The 16,979-nt window shown below is 44.6% G+C and overlaps 1 protein-coding gene across 1 annotated transcript in view; it reads right to left on the bottom strand.

The window, feature by feature from the left end:
* UMODL1 (uromodulin like 1) overlaps positions 1–16,979 on the bottom strand; it is a 44,083-nt gene that overhangs the window by 19,611 nt on the left and 7,493 nt on the right. Inside the window, exons 3-11 of the mRNA XM_030955187.1 lie at positions 16,822–16,928; positions 14,796–14,988; positions 13,822–13,962; positions 12,539–12,655; positions 10,994–11,248; positions 9,184–9,296; positions 6,503–6,722; positions 3,032–3,169; positions 2,362–2,451 (exon numbers count right to left, since the gene is read on the bottom strand). Of these exons, the coding sequence (XP_030811047.1) occupies positions 2,362–2,451; positions 3,032–3,169; positions 6,503–6,722; positions 9,184–9,296; positions 10,994–11,248; positions 12,539–12,655; positions 13,822–13,962; positions 14,796–14,988; positions 16,822–16,928 (1,374 nt within the window). The remainder of the gene's footprint in view (positions 1–2,361; positions 2,452–3,031; positions 3,170–6,502; positions 6,723–9,183; positions 9,297–10,993; positions 11,249–12,538; positions 12,656–13,821; positions 13,963–14,795; positions 14,989–16,821; positions 16,929–16,979) is intronic.

Raw genomic sequence — 16,979 nt, 5'->3', positions numbered from 1 at the left:
CACCAAACGTGGGCTTTTGCCCTCAGGATTTCCTGCCCCAGGCTAGTGAGATGCCACTTTGGTGGCTCTTGCTCTTATTCCTTAGGCATAATCCCTTCACAAGCTTCTTTCCCAGCAAAAGAACCTGGCTGAATATTTGATTCATCAGAAATATAAACCAAGTTTTTATAAACTGAACTCTTTTTGTGTAGAATTCTTCAGGTTTTTTTTTTTTTCCAGCTGGGAACAGGCTTTATGTGGTTTTTGTCAGTTAAAATTAACTAATTTTGTACTTTTAAAAAAAATCTTTGTTTTCATTAAAAAAACAAAACAAAACATCTTTTTTAGGAGGAGAGAAGGCAGCAGCTGAGCAGGGCATTGGCACAGCTGCCCAAGGCAGGGCAGGATGACAGGAGGAGACACCTGGTGAGATTGGATGGGGGGACAAGAGAGGCTGGAGAAGCAGCTTTGGGTGAAAAATGGCTGAAAAAAGCATTTTCCAGGGAGAAAGGAATGAGGGAGCACCAGAAGTGGAGCAGGATCCGTGGAGACCACCAGGAACATGAGATCACAGGGGAGGGGGAGATAAAAGAGCAGAGGAATGTGTGACTTGGGATCAGAGAGGTGTGGAGGGCATGAGAGACAGAATAAAGACAAGCAGAAGCAAAACTGAAATAGCCAAACTGGAAAGTGACACAGTACAGGAAAAACATACATTTAGTGATGGGCAGAGACAGCAGCATTGCTATCCCAAACAAAACTGTAATTTTAACACCAAATCTGACTCTCTGAAATATGATTCAGCTCCAATCAACAGAAAAATCCCCTAATTAACTGCAACACATCTGCCCAAACCCAAACAGACGAAACCTTCAGCAGCCTTGCTGCTCTCAATTGCATCTCTTGAAACAATGTCTCTTGGGTTTCCAGGCAGCTCCTGCCTCACAGGGGATTTGCGGAGGACCCTGTCTAATCATCCTCTGCTGAGAGCAATGGGAAGGCAGGTCCTTTTCCTCCCTGGCTCCCTAAATTAAATCCTCACACAGCTGCTGCTGCCGTGTCCTGGTGCCAGAGGCTGCAGGAAAAACCAGGATGTGTGGCAAAAGGACAAGCAGCAAATGTTGCCATGAGCCACGTTTCAGTGCACTCTTTTATTGTGCTTCCTCCTCTTGGGGTGAAGAAATGTAACATCAATAAAAGCAACTGCTAAATTGCCAGGAAGAGGAATTGCTTTCACAAGCTGATTTAGCAAAGAGAAAGTGCCAATTCCTGCAGAAAATATTATTGACATAGAAAAAATTGCAGGCACCAAGACAATAACTTTGACATTGAAAAGATAGTTTTAGATGCATTTTTCTGAACTCTGAGTGAGACTTGCTTCTCCCCCAGGTGAATTCCCACATGTGCAGACCCCATGGGATGTGTACTCACTGTGGGCTGGGCTGGGGGCTGGCCAAGCTGGTGTCCCCAGGGCTCCAGAGTGTCCCTCAGACCAAGAGCTGTTCTCCCTTCCCACGTCTCCATCTGCTCTGGGGGTTGCAATGCCAGTGTCCCTGGTGGCCAGCAGAGCTGTGTTGGGGCCACCTGGAGAGCTGCCCTGGGGCACTGTGTGAGTGCTGGTGGCAGCTGAGGCTGTTTGAGTTGGAAACAGCCCAAGTGAGCCCAGCTGCTCACGCCTGGCTGTGCCCACGGGTGTGTTTGGGAGAGCAGCCCTGGCCACGGAGCTTTGCTGCAATGGGCTCCAGGCCTCTGTGCCCATGGCCAGTGCCCTGCTGGGGGTGACCCCCATGGCCACAAGGCTGCTGTCCCTGTTGAAAGCCACCTCTCGAGCCAGACCTTTTTGCCAAAGGGTTGGAGGAGCACTGGTGGGACTGTGGGATGCTCGTTTGTCACACAGGGCCAGCGCAGCAGGGAGGAGTGTGATGGCGCCAGACGCGGGGCCTGCAGCAGCTGCTGTCCCCGTGGCCAGTGCCCTGCTGGGGGTGACCCCCACGGCCAAGGGGCTGCTGGCCCTGCTGAAAGCCATCTGTGGGGCCAGACCTTTTTGCCAAGGGGTTGGAGGAGCACCGGTGGGACTGTGGGATGCTTGTTTGTCACCCAAGGCCAGCACAGCAGGGAGGAGTGTGGTGGCGCCAGACGTGCGGCCTGCTGTCCCCATGGCCAGTGCCCTGCTGGGGGTGACCCCCACGGCCAAGGGGCTGCTGGCCCTGCTGAAAGCCATCTGTGGGGCCAGACCTTTTTGCCAAGGGGTTGGAGGAGCCCTGGTGGGACTGTAGGACACTCTTTTGTCACCCAAGGCCAGTGCAGCAGGGAGGAGTGTGGTGGCACCAGACGCAGGGCCTGCAGCAGCCACTGTCCCTGTGGTGGCAGTGGGAGCAGGGCCTGCAGGGCTTCTGCCTTCTTCAGGAGCCAAGTCCGTGCTGGTTCTTATTTCAGGAGCCACGGTTTTGGTGAGAGGATCCACAATCTCACCTGCAACACAGAAAACACACCCTGAAATGGGGCCTGAAACTGGACAAGGAGGCACCTGGGTGCTCAACCACCTGAAAATGGCACCAAGGGCACTCAGCCACCTGCGACAGCATTACAAAACCAGGTCTTGGATGGTCATGAACACAGTGTAGAACACGGGATTTTTGTGGGGTTGAAGCTGGTTTGGGCTGACACAAAGAAGCAGATTTGATTCCTGGGTCTCCTGCTCTGGTTGGCAAGGCCGTGGATTAACTTGGTGGGAGGAAATTACCTACAGACATAGCAAAAAAGGGAAAAGTACTCCTTGCAGTTATCACGCTTATCAAGGAGGATCTCAGAGAGATTTCACCTGAATTTATTTTTTTATTTAAATAATAATTTTATATATATATATATGTATGTATGTATATGTGTATATATATAGATATAGTTTGAGCCAGGTCATATATACCCCTTTATACAGCCACAGACTGCAAAGGTGCACTTATTAAACAGACACTGTAAAAGCAGATGTAGGACCCCACAACTTATTCCCATGTTTCATGGCAAAAAAAACCCTACATGCCAGCCTTTTTCTCACCCTCACAGTTTCTTCCAGGTCGGGATGGATTGGTATCCATGGTTGTCTTGCACCTGCATGTGTAGGAGCCCATCAAATTGATGCACTCTGCAAACACAGAGCAGTCATTCTCAGCTTGGGAAGCACATTCATCCCAGTCTGTGGGACCAAAACAAGAGCAAGGGTCAGAGAGCCTCCCTGCTGGCTGCATTAAGTTAGAAATAATCATTAAGTAGTCCTTTTTTAATTCACTTATATGGTCTTCCTTTTTCATCATTTACCTGTCAGCCAAGCTTTGAGTGATGCAAACTGTTCACTGTTTTGTTATTCTCTTGTTCTTGTACTCTGAAAAGTATTTTCTCTGAGTAAAGACTTTTAAAATCATTATTTTTAGAGGTAAACACATTTAAAGTGAAAAAAAAAGCTGTAGGTTTGTACTACAATTATATCAAAATCACTCACTACACCAAGCTCTGCGTACAGCACCTCCAGATATATCAGGTAATGAATAGATCTGTTACCACTAGTTACCAGTAGATACAACATTAAAGAGACTTAATCCAAATAATCTTCTGCTTCACATAAAAAGTAAATGCTAGTAACTCCCAGGGGAAGCACTGTTCTGTTCTTAACAGAGGAAGTGCTAAGGGCAAAATCTCTTTTTATACAATTTTTCTTTTCCAAAGTAATGCTGTAAAACTGTGACCCTCTTTCTGGTAGTGTCAGAAAAGACATCCTGATTCAGCAATGCATGAAGATGCTCTGAGGGTGCTCCTTATGTCTGATTTCAGCTGCTCTGTATCAGTTAGAGGGACCTTTTCATGCAGTTATAGACCCATTTTATTGCTGAGTCTCTTCTCTTTTAAAGGATTTATATCTGGAGTCTTGTGCTGCCATTCACACCCTATTCCAGAACATCTGCAAGGGCTGAGTTAGTCCTTTGGACAGGAATAATTCCAGTGAATCCCAGGTGAGCCCTCCCTGTGTGTCTGCCTCATGCACTCACCTTTGCTGCCTCAGGGCCCTGAAAGAGGGAGAGTAGCAAATGAGGCTAAAAACTGTGTCTTGGGACAAATAATTCTGATCAGAGGCTGGAAAATTGTTCTGAATAACAAATTAACAAACTTGCAGATTAATGATGGTGATTATTTCTCTGAAACTAAGGAATGTCCCACTCCATGTGCATGCCCATACATACACTCATCTTTCTGCTTGCTTTTCCTTCCTTCTAGCTAATATTTCAATTATTTTCACTTTTTTTGTCATTGGGTAATTGCTGTATCCATGATAATCTCCATTAGACAATGTCATGTGCTTATGGCCAGCAGCTGCCTATTATTCCAGCCTAAGCCACTTAGAGGGAATGCAGAAGGGTGCAGGACTGACTGAACACCAGTGATGAAATCTCATTAATTCCTAACTGTGCTATGACATAATTGTGACCCTTGGTGGCTTCCAACACCATCTGAGAGATGCTAATTGCTAAATCACTTACATTCACTGCCTCCATTGTCTCTGAGGGTTTCCTTTTTCTGCACTTAGCACGGCTTTTTAAGCAAATTCCTTCACCCCTGATGGCCACATTCAATCATGCATCGGGTCAAAACGTTGGCACTGACTGGTGCATCACTTGTGCACATCCACACAAACACACTGCACTTTTTTCCTCTCCAAACCATCACATCTCAGCCAAAATCTGCTCTGAGCTCCCCTTCTGCACTCTGGGCACCTCTCTGGCCCTTCACATTTGGCACTTCCCTACACACACTTCAAACAACAGTCCTAGTGCAAAAGTTATTAAAATGCCGCCTTTGTGTTCACTCTGATTATCTATTTACACCTGTAAGGGGTACATGCAAAGGGTAAAAATCTGTGAAATTCCTGGCCAAATGATGTTGCAGATGCTAAAGATTTATCTGATTTGATGGGGGAGATTCATGGGGGATAAACAAATCCGAAGAAATCCCTCTTGATTCAGGGAGTCCTGGAGCTGAAAACAGTTGTTGGCTAAGGGATTATTTGTGGGAGGTGATGCCTTCTCCAGGAATTGGCTCCTGGATGGGACATTGTGCTAGAAGGATCTTGAGCCTGACTCAGCACACATCCCTTTCTCTTCTCTCACCATGCCCCACAAAACAGATTTTATTGTCTTTATTCATCATGGCAATAAGTTTAATAATTGATGGATCTTCAAAGAGATCTGGTCCACTCCCTTCAGTTGTGCTGTCCCTTCTGACTGCTCATCCCTGCTTTTCACAGTTGAATGGACTGTCACTAAACCAAGCACAAAGCCAGGTGGTGGCCAGGCTGCAGGGAGGATCCAGGGGACAGGGTTTGGGTGGGTTTATTGCCAAAGGTCATGTCCTGGGGCTCTCCAGGGTCAGGAAGGAAAACAATCCATTATACAAATCCTTCCTTCCTGTGTTTCACTCCTCATTTTCCATAGGAAACTCATGTTGAAGAAACTCTTCCTTGGGCAGAGCTAAGTAATAAACCCCTTTTCTCAGCCCCTGAGGAGGAGTGGAGGTGTTGGCTGTGCCCCTGAATAAGTGTGGTGCTGCTGGAAGCCACCTGGTTTTCTGCAGCTAAAGTGGCAGTCCAGAGCCATCACCTTCTTCTTCCTCAGCCCTTTTGGTCCCAGGATCAATAACATTTACAAAGTATTTTAGCACACGTCAGCCTCTTGCAATTCAGCTGCCACTGTGATATTTGTAGGCTTCAAGTGCAGTTTGTCTCCTGTTTTTTTCCCGTCCTGTTCTCCTTAACGTGTATATGCAACTCCAGAGGGAGTTTTTCCTGCCCAAAAAGGCTCAACGCACCAAGAGAGAAGAACAACCCGTTTCTGTTAGCTTTGGCAACTTTCTGAACTCTGCTGTCTCTGCCAACTGGGAAACCTGAGGACAGAACTCAGTCCTTTGAAGATCAACGTGGTGATTACTGAAGATCAAACAAAGGCCTAGCTTAACATAAATTCCATGCATGTTTCTTCAGTCCTATTCACAGTAAGGACATTTGGGAATTCCTCTGGCTGGGTTTCTAGAGGGAAGATGTTAGATTTCTTAAACCTTGGCCCAAATACAGTCCCCCAGACTTGGAGCACAAAACTGTCTAGAGGGCGTGTGGATCTAAAGGCTACAGATATTCCACAGTAATCCTGCCTGCCTTTCAGCTTGAGAAAGATATGGCAAAATTCCAGCTGGGGACAGAGAGGAGAGGGAGGAAAATGAATAAGGAAACCAAGGGCTCCACCTGGGTTAACCACAGTGAGGAGAAGCAGTGCCTGCAGGTACCTGGGGACAGCCAGTGCTCCTTTGTCTGTCCCTCCTGGGCTTATGGATAAAACCCCTGGAAGAATTAATTCTCACATCATGGTTTTCTCTTAAACAAACCACATCCTTTGTTTTTCTTTTTTGTGAAGAATATTGGTGATACTGCACGTGATCAAAACAGAAATGCTGCTTTCTTCTTTAAAAAAATAATAACAAAAATTACCTTCTACTGCAGTGTTTTGCTGATCCACCTCTAGCACAGAGCCATTGTGCAGGTAGGAGAGCACTGGGGCAAATGTGGAGGCATCCACTGGAAACTCGGGATCCTGCACGGTGATTCTGAGCCTCACAATGATGCTTCCTGCTGCCAGGGATTCAATCTGCACTTTCAGCTTCCCAGATTTGTACAAGGCAGAAATGTTGGGTGGGAATGAATTTTCAAGCTGAGCAAAGGGAGAGAAGCATTGATGATTAGGGAACCAACAGGTACCTCTTTAAATATTTATATTAGCACAACATAGAAGACGCTGGAAAAAGAAAAGTTCCAAAGTGTTTCTGAATTCTTATTTTTCAGAGATTATTTTGGCACAAAGTAGCGCAACCCTGCTGAGTAGGACTTGAGTGTGGATGAGAGGCTGGACAAGCCCTGGCTGTGTGCACTGAGAAACTCTCTGTGTGCTGGGCTTCACCAAAATCAGCGTGGGCAGCAGGAGAGGGGGAATTCTGTCCCTTTCAGGTGAGACCCCACCTGCAGAGCTGCATCCAGCCCTGGGCCCAGCACAGGAAGGACAAGGAGCTGCTGGAGCCAGTCCAGAGGAGGCAGCAGGATCAGAGCAGCTCTGCTGTCAGGAAATGCTGAGAGAATTGGGATTGTTCAGCCTGCAAAGCAGAAGGCTCTGGGGAGACTTGTGACCTTCCAGTACTTGAAGGGAACTTACTGGAAAGATGAGGCAAGAGTATTTACAAGGGCCTGGAGTGACAGGACAAGGGGGAAGGACTTCAAACTGACAGAGGGTAGGGTTAGATGAGATATTAGGAAAAACTTCTTTACTGTGAGGGCAGTGAGGCCCTGGCACAGGTTGCCCAGAGAAGCTGTAGATGCTCCATCACTGGAGTGTCCAAGGCCAGGTTGGACAGGGTTCTGAGCAACTTGGTCTGGTGGAAGATGTCTCTGCCTATGGCAGGGGGTTGGGACTGGATGATCTTCAAGGCCTCTTCCAACCCAACCATTCTGTGATTATATAATTCTATGATACCTTTGAAAACTGTATCCATCTGACCACTGGTCTTACAAACCAAGTTCCAAATTTTGACTCAAGGGAGCAGAATTCCCCCTGGCCCTGTTTGCTTGCAGCAGAGCTGAACTGTCCTGGTAAATGCATGCAGCAGAGCCTTGATGTTACCTCTGTGTGTCACATGTACATTTTGTTTCATTTGCAAGTGTGGCCATGGCTTTAGTTCCCAGGGAGCATTTGAAACTCACCAGTTCAAGCTCAGCCTGCAGCCCAGTCCAATAATAAAGAAACCTCAGGATGAGAGACAAGAAAAATGGGGGTGGATAACTTCAAAAAACGTGTTTGAGACAGCCCAGCTTCAAGGCAGCATCACAATTACATCAAGGTTAATTACCAAACCAGCTGAACAAATGGCATTACTCAGAACACTGAAGCTGGCACACTGCTGTCAGTATTTGAGCTGTGCAGGAGCTGGCAGTTTCACCATATATATCTAGAAGGCAGCTCCTTGCTTGAGCCTTTTGTTGCTGCATACACCTCAAAGTGTGCTTTCGAGCAGGAATCCAGAGCCATAAATCAGCACAGCTTTGCTCCCATTCAGTCAGAGCCTGCTCAAAAAGGTCCCTACAAACAAAATGTGCAGCTGGTCTAAGCTCACATCAGGGTAGAGAGGCAAGAAAATGAGAAGAGAAGAAATGAGAGTGCTCACAAACACCCAAGGAGGCAGAAGCAACACAAATGGGCAATGCTCCTTTTTCTTCCCATCCTGATGAAGCCAATCAGATCTGTATTAATCTCAGGGAAGACTCAATTACCAAAATCTTCCTACACAACAAAAGTGAACAATTTGCAACTGTGGGAAATAAAACCATGCGAGGAGGTTCAACTTGCAATTTCTGTTGGGCAAATGCCTCTTCTCTGCTGCCCTTGAATGTATAGCTCCATTATTGTTTTGGGTTTTTCTCTTGCATTTAAATTCACACATGAATACAACAAGTGACCCTTTGTTTTGGGGAAGCCTTGTGCTGGGTGGAGACCCCAATTCCTCTGTACAGGCCCTGTTCTGTGCAGCAAAACTTCAGATAGAGATTGCTCCATCTGAAACCTCCCCCTTTTTTGGGAAGCTCAGAGCTGCCACCAGACTTCATGACTGAGGTTTTGTTTCTGGCTGACTACACCTGACTGTGGACAATGACCACATGTGTGCAGGCAAGGAGAGGAAAGCCTGATCCAGACACTTTCCCTGAAAGAAGAAAGACAGCAGGCAGAGAGCTATTTATTTGAGAGGAGGAAGACATTTATTGAGCAGCCTGTGCTGAAATGAATGCCAGGAATGCCATTTCAATAATCCATTTAAAAGCCTCAAGTTAATTTACTGTGAGTTTATTGCCAAATTAAAGATCCAAGGAAAGGAGCCCCTGTTGCATGCCTGCATTTATAATTCCTTCACTCTTCTGCAGAGGAAAATTCTCAGTGGCTTCATTGCTAATAAGGCCAAGGGCTTGATCTGTCTAGTCAGTTGAATTTTGTTGCAATTATAAAGAAAGGTCACAGGAAATTGTATGCTGATTTTTGAAGGACTATTTCATCCAGGCATAAAATCCTCTATTAGATTAAATAAATTTTACATTAAAAATATATATATTACCTAGAGATATAGTCATTTTACCTCTGTAAGCAACAGCCTTGAAAATTCCTCATATGCTGAGCTGCTGGAATTATGGAAATCATCAGTGAAGTTGTAGTTGAGGATCCTCATAGTAACATCAAATAGCTTGGCCTCTGTAAAACACAACATTAAAACACACTGACAAAGTAGGAAAGGATTCAGTTAAAATTTATGTACCTGGACCAAAATCTCAGCTGATAGAAGAAAGGAGGACAGGATTGAGAGATTTTGGTATTAAATAAAAAAATTAAGGCAAATAGGCTCCTACAAGCTTCTGATACATTGAGAAGATGCATTTATATCAGGTCTAAAGAGATATTTTGGTGCCTATTTGCAATTGCATGAGAACTGGGTGTACACATACGTTATGTGTGGGTTTACACATACCTGGGCCTGGCCCTACAAAACTCCTGCCCTGAAGTTGCACCCAGGGTTTAATTGCCTGTGGGCTCATCTCTGGCCCACCAATTTTTATTTGTTTTCCTGATGTTGGTAGTGGGGATAGTAAATATATTCTCAAACTGAAAATACAACAAAAAGCTGTGCATGCCCCTTGTGTGTGTGGTGAGCCCTGACAGATACTGTACAGAGCACAGGAGCCAAAACCAAGAGCCAAGGAATCTCTAACTGCTTTGTCCTGTATAAACACTCCCAGGCTGCTACTCCTTGGACTGATCCTTGGAAAAATTTTCTTTTTCTCAAAGGCTCCAACTTCATACTCTGAAGTTCAGCCCACTGTTTTCATAACCACTAGACCTCCTACTTTCCCTCCACAAAGAGAGTAATTTCCTTCTGACCCAAACTGGAGTTATCCCTCCTCTCATCAAAGGGAAGGCTCTTAGGGATAAACATGAACAGCAGCATTCCCACTGTGGTCAGTAATAAAGAGTTCACTGCCTGCTCTTTGAAAAAGAGGGGAGAGATCTATTTCTTTATTTGCATGGAGGCTTAGGAAATAATTTAAGACTAGAGTAAAAGCAAAATTACGTTTGATCAACCCACTAGGGCCTCAGGAAGCTCGCACCACCAGTTAATTGAACAGAACTGGGCAGGTAGTCTGCAGCTTTCAGAGCTTGTAATTCTCTTTAATCCTTTATTCAGCAGAATCTGCCCTTCCTCTGGGCACTCTTGGTAGCTCAGCTGAGCCCTTGACTAACCAGTTGCCTGGATTTCCCTCTGACCACAGCCATCAACCAGGGAAATATGAGGCCTGCTGGGAGAAGGGTGGCAGCAGAAAGCAGTGCCAGGCACCAGAGAAATAAATTTTTAAAAATAATTATAGCTTAGCCTGTTATCTGTAATAGTCAGCTAATCTAATCAGCTCCAGCACTGCTGTATCAACTGAGGCCAAAGTTCTGCTGCCTGATACTCTGGGTTGGATAAATGCTGGAGTAGATGAGATAAAAAGTGCTGAAGTTGTTCAGTGAGGACCAAAGGGTCATTGCTGAGCTGCAAGTGAGTGAGGATGGAAGGAGGAGAATGGAGAAGACAGAGATATACTATTATATATCAATAAATATATAATATAGATTATAAAATATATAATATAATATAATATAATATAATTTATATTATATTTATAATTATATTATAATTTATAATATAATTTATAAATTTAAATATAATTTATAAATATAAATATAATTAGATAAATATAATTTATATTATATTATATTATATTATATTATATTATATTATATTATATTATATTATATTATATTATATTATATTATATTATATTATATTATATTATATTATATTATATTATAACGTACATATTATATATATGTATCTTAAAGTGTTTCTTTACCTGTTTTAACATTTTGACGGGAGATAACGGTTTTTCCACAAGTTTCATAGCTGATCTCTACTGAATACAACACACCTGCTTCCAGGTGAGACACATCCACCTGCATTTCCTCGGTCCTCAGGCTTTGCACAGTTTCATTGCCCTTGGCCACCCGGACATGGAAAGTGTGGTTCAGAGTGGAACTGACAAGCCAGGACATTTCAAAGCTGTTGCTGGTAACCCTGAGGATCCGATGGTTTGTAACTGCAGAGGGATCTGTTGCAAGAGTTAGCACAGAAAAAGCAACATTTCACTCCTAAAACCTTGTGCTGTTCTAAATCCACTACAGACAAGCACTTTGACAGTTAATAGGGTCAGGAGAGAATCTGCCCCTCTCACACCAGCAGATCCCCTCATCCATGAGCCATCCCACTAGAGTGACTGATTTAGTGTTTAACCTTTTTATTTCCTTTTACTGTAAGCATTTCTGTTGAATCATAGAGTCACAGAATAGTTTGGACTGGAAAGGACCTTAAAGATCATCCAGTTCCACCCCCTGCCATGGGCAGGGACACCTTCCACTAGACCAGGCTGCTCAGAGCCCTGTCCAACCTGGCCCTGAACACTTCCAGGGATGAGGCAGCCCCAATCCCTCTGGACAACCTCATCTCCTCCAAATCTCCAGTCACAGAAATAATCAGCCAGTGAGCTAGAGGTGCAAGCAACAGGAATAAGATTGGAAGAGTGACTCTGGGTACTCTACATATGTTGACACCTACTTTGCCTCGTGTCACTTTAATCATCAAAATGCCCCTGTTCAGGCAAAGGTTGCCTGGATTTATCCTGGGAACCCCCCAGAGCCCAGCTAGGGGAGGCTGGGGGAGAGTGGTGTGCAGCACTTCACCTGTCAGTGCACTCCAGTGCAGCGCAATCATTGTCATGTCAGTGGGAAAAGAGAGGGCCCTTCAGAGATGGTTCCTGTCCTGGCAGGAGGAGGAGGTGTTTAAGCTGGGTAGGATGAGTTGCCCTGCAGCAGAGTCAGTCTGTCTGGCTCAAGAGAGAGAGAGCCCAGGCAAGACACCTCAGCTGGACAGAGCAGGAGAGATGAGCATCACACCCCACACTAACCCAGAGACCACAGCATGCTGCTGCCACAGCTTCAGGCCTTTCATGCTAATGGTTAGATTAAGAAGGAAAGGTTGTTTTCATAAATTCATAAATTGTTTTCATCAATAGAACACAATTTTTCCCAGCACTCTGAGCCAGGAGGGTGCCAAACACCCCCAAAGCCACTCCCCCCTGTGCTAGAGGGGCCTCAGCTTAATTCCTCTGGCTTCAGCTTCCATCAGAAGTTGTGGATGAAGATCAAGAATACCCAGCCTGTCTCTCTGAACTCTCAAAGAACAACTTAAATCTATTTTCTCCCACAGAAGAACAGGGTGGTGTTAAAAGGATTGTAGTAACTCTTGCCTAAAAGGGCTGGATCACCCATACAAACACAAATCTACTGAGGTTTGTTCCCATCACGAATCAAGAAAACATTTATTAAAATCCAAGGTTACTTACAGCACTCAGCATCTGTAGATTGGTTGGTTATGGACAAGAGACTTGATTTCCTTAGAGAAGGAGAGCTACTGCCAGTGTTAACAGCATTTACTGAACTTGGAGTAGATGCTACAATGCCTAGGGGAAAATTATATTATCAGAGTTAGAGTATTTCTAAGAAAACAAATCCAAAATAATACCATTCAGGTTTTCCACATGAAAAGCAGCAATAGAAGTAATATAAATAAAAAATAAAAGTGTTATCATATCACAAAAGCATAAAGTAATACATTATCTTAATTTTTGAGATTAAGGGATTGTAAAATTGTTTTCTAATTAAAGCATTGAATCTGCAAGCAATTATTCATCTCATTATCTTAAAGCCTATTAGCAGGCCCATTGATGTCTGTGGGTAAGTATATTTTGCTGAACTGGTACCAGAAGGAATTATTTCAGCCAGTGCCAAACTCCAGCTGCTTGCAGCAGAGAGCTCAGCAGCAGTGCAGGAGCTCAGGTGGGATCACACAGCCACTGAGTCCAGGCTGCAGTCAAAACAGAAAAATAAAATGGTAGAAATAATGCCATTAATTGTTTCTCAAGAGGCTGGATGTAGCCATGATATTTTATGAAAATCCTAGCAAAAGGATTTTTCCTCCTGAGAAGCTGAGAGGCCTCAGAAACCAAATATAAACAATAATTATCTGCTGCTGTGGAATGTGACAGGTGGATCTTTGATTGGTCTCATGTGGTTGTTTTTAATTAATGATCAATCACAGTCCAGCTGTCTCAGACTCTCTGGTCAATCACAAGATTTTATTATCGTTCCTTTCTATTCCTTTCAAGCCTTCTGATGAAATCCTTTCTTCTATTCTTTTAGTATAGTTTTAATATATAATTTTCTTTTACTATAATATATATCATAAAATAATAAATCAGCCTCCTGAAACATGGAGTCAAGATTCTCATCTCTTCCCTCGTCCTGGGACCCCTGTGAACACCACCACAGCTGGGGAGGTGCCCTGGCAACAATTGTGCTCTGAGAAGCAGTAGGGTCTGAAGTTTTAGGTTTTGGCAGATGAGTGAGGAACAGCTGAGGGTGAAATAGAAGAAACACAAGGGACTGTGAAATGAATACTCTGCATTTCCATCAGAAATAGGTAACAGGTTTATGTGGCATTTTCTCCCAACAGGAGGAGAAGGGGCACTCATGCATCAGAAATTCCTGCAGGTGACTCCTGCAAAGGAGCACAAAATCCTGCAGGAACCTCCTCAGCACTTCCCAGGGTGAGACCTGCATTTCTTACCTTCCTTGCCTGGGCTCAGCCAGGGAGGGACAACAGTGGCATGTCCGGGCTGGGGGTGGCAGCTGTAATAACCCTCCAGGTTCACACAGCTGCTTTTCTCAGGGCAAGCATTGAATTCAGCATAGGAGCATTCATTGACATCTAGGAAGAACAGCACAGCTTGCACAGGTACTGGGAGCAGCATCAAGATTGATCTGCACTGTGTGTAGATCAGGCTGTGGCTATGATAAATTCAGTGTAAATCTGCATTAATGCTGTTAAAGCCATTCTGGATGTTACCAGCCTATCACTTTTTACCCCCAATTCTTTGGAATTAGAGGACAATTAGGGGCAGGTCCTGCTTACACTTGTAGGATGCCCTCCAAACCTGAGATCTCAGCACAAGAGGAAGGATGACTGCCCAGGGATTTCACTGAAAGCTGGACTGAGCAAACACAGAATAAGAAGAACACATTTCAGGAGTGAAAATGTTCAGACAACTGCAGAGCAATAAGTAGCTTGACATAATTTAAAATTAATATATTGAAATGTTTATGTAACATTTAAAAAGTATGTAGCAATATGCTGTAGTAATTAACAGACTACAAATATGACTTGTTTCACACAAGCTACTGGAAGTAATATATTTGCTTCCCAAGAAAACAGTTTTTTTAAGAGCCTGTTTAATACAACTAATGATTGTGCTACAAATATGCACATATTTGCTTTTTCATCTGAAAAACTATGTTACTGGGAGATAATAAATTTGAGGTTTCAGAAGCATTCCCTTCCAAACTATTCATTCCGAAATAATCATTAATTCTCCATCCTATAATAGAAAGGTCAGGGCTGTGTTTGCATAGTTTGCAAGATCCTCTGTGCTATCCTGTATATATCTCTGTGCTATTCAAAAGCAAATTAATGGTTATATAAATGAGATCCCAAGTGAAGAGGGACAAAGCCCCCTAGAATGTGACAGGATTAGAGTCAGTGACCTTGCACTTGCATGTCAATCACTTCATACACACGCTTCACCATAGCCTTCAGGGAGGAGGAGACCTCTGCCAGAGGAGCTGGATGCTGCATGCCCAGGAGAAGCTGGGAGGCCACTGTCCCAGCGTAGATGTCCCCGTGGTTACTCTGGATGTGGTGCACAGAGGCATTCAGGGGCTGTAATGCATCAGTGATCTGGAAAACAGGGCAGCAAACACTGGAGCACTTTGGTCATCTCCCAGCACATGAATTATGCAGTGGTTATTATCATAATCTGAGTGTAGGAAGAAATTCAGAAACCATGGCAAAGTGTTCACAGCAGAATTATGTTACAGAAATGCCAAGATCAGGGGGGTGTGGAGCTGATCTCAAAGTGCTTTGGCAGAAGGAGTGTCCTGGGTTGTAAAATGTGTGTATTCTACTTTCCACCTGTCAGAGCTGGGGCAGTTCTCTGCTGTCCATGGGGCAGTTTTTTTCTTTCTCTCTCCCACAGCCAACCCTCCCTCCAGGAGATCTCTGCTGTCCATGGCCACTGAGTGTCCCTGCAGGGCTGATCCAATTCCAGCATCCCATGGGGAGATGCTGCGCCCAGGGGAGGAGCCAAGCATTCCTACCTGGATCCAATCTGAGCCTGGCACAGCACAGCAGCCTTTGCCCCCTGCATTGCCAGAGGAGCAGCTTTCTGCTGCCCTGCATTGCCAGAGGGAGCCCAGGCCCATCTGCAGCAGCCCTGGAGCTGCAGAGGAAAACTCCCGCCTTGTGCAGGATCCCTGCTCCAGCAGCAGCACAGCTGGCACTGCAGGAGGGCTGAGCCCCCATGGGATGGGGCTGTGCCACCCCCTGACACACAGGGGGCAGGGCATGGTCTGACTCTGGCAGTGCTGTTTTGTATTACTGCATTTTTATTTTATTTTTATTTTTCCCTAATAAAGAACTGCTATTCCTACTCCCATATCTTTGTCTGAGAACCCCTTAATTTCAAAATCATAATGCAGAGGGGTTTACATTTTCCATTTCAGGGGAGGCTTCTGCCTTCCTTAGCAGACACCTGTCTTTTCAAACCAAGACAAGGAGTAACCCAGGAAGAGGTGGGGAAAGTCTTGCTTTGCAAAGTCTCAGTGGATTACAGTAAATTACACAGGCCACTGCAATTCACCTGCAATAAAGCTGCCCAACACTTCTTACTTTGAACAACTAAATGGACTGCTGGCAAAGGGAATAGAAAGAAAAAGAGGAAAAGCAATAGACTGAGGATGAGGGGTGGGATTAAGAGTCCCCAAAGAGACCCCAGAGAGACCAAGCCATCCCAACTGAGAGTCAGGAATGGGAGAAGGGATTTGCTGGAGAGCTGAGCATTAAGAATCAGTGGAACAGACAGCAGGACACTCTGAGGAGCAGCTCATTGAACAGCTTCACCTCACCTCCTCAGTTCTTGAGTGTTTGACTTTCACATTGCTTGTTTTAGACCAAGATGTAAAAGCCTTGGTGGATACTACACAGCAACAGGACCAGGGTTTCTTGCTTTTTTAGGACATGAGAAGGGGAAATCAGATAGGAGGAAGGACACCCATGCTGTTGTTATAATTTCTATCCTGCTGCCCATCAGTGCCAGCAGATTATGGCAGATAGGTTTGTCTTGGAAAGGCTTAACTTAAAATTCCATATCAGAAAACATCATGCTTGAAGGTCTTGAAGTCTGGTCCCAGTCTGTCATAGGCCCAAAACTGAACTGAAACAGAGCTGGAGCAAGCACTACTTAAGCAGAAAAACCCCCTTTATTTCAGTATGTCTTTAAATTGCCTTTGGAAGAGACCTGAAAAATTTGCTAAAGAAGCTGATAAATCAATGTTACTTGAATTGCTTAAGGATGCAACTGGCATTCAGTTATCAGAAATACAGAAATAATCAGAAATAATCAGAAATAGGGCCAAAAAAAATCAATCTGACAGAACTAAGGGTGAGCAAAGAGTGGCCCCTGAGTAGCAGAATCGTGGGCACAAGGAGGGAAGGGTTTGTTTTTGTACATACCATGGAGTGCAAGAGGCGGGAATGATTCAGAAAGTGGGAATCCACCCGGATCAATTCACTAAAATCCATTTTCACAAGCACCGTCACGTTGTACCAGAACATCCTCCCTGCAGTGCAGGAAATAAAACAGCCAAGTCATCTGAGGTCTGCTGCTACAG

Source organism: Camarhynchus parvulus, chromosome 1 (genome assembly GCF_901933205.1).
Source record: "Camarhynchus parvulus chromosome 1, STF_HiC, whole genome shotgun sequence".
Lineage (NCBI taxonomy): Eukaryota > Metazoa > Chordata > Aves > Passeriformes > Thraupidae > Camarhynchus > Camarhynchus parvulus.
The sequence above is the reverse complement of the archived record's forward strand: the minus strand, read 5'-3'. Positions and strand labels throughout refer to the sequence as shown.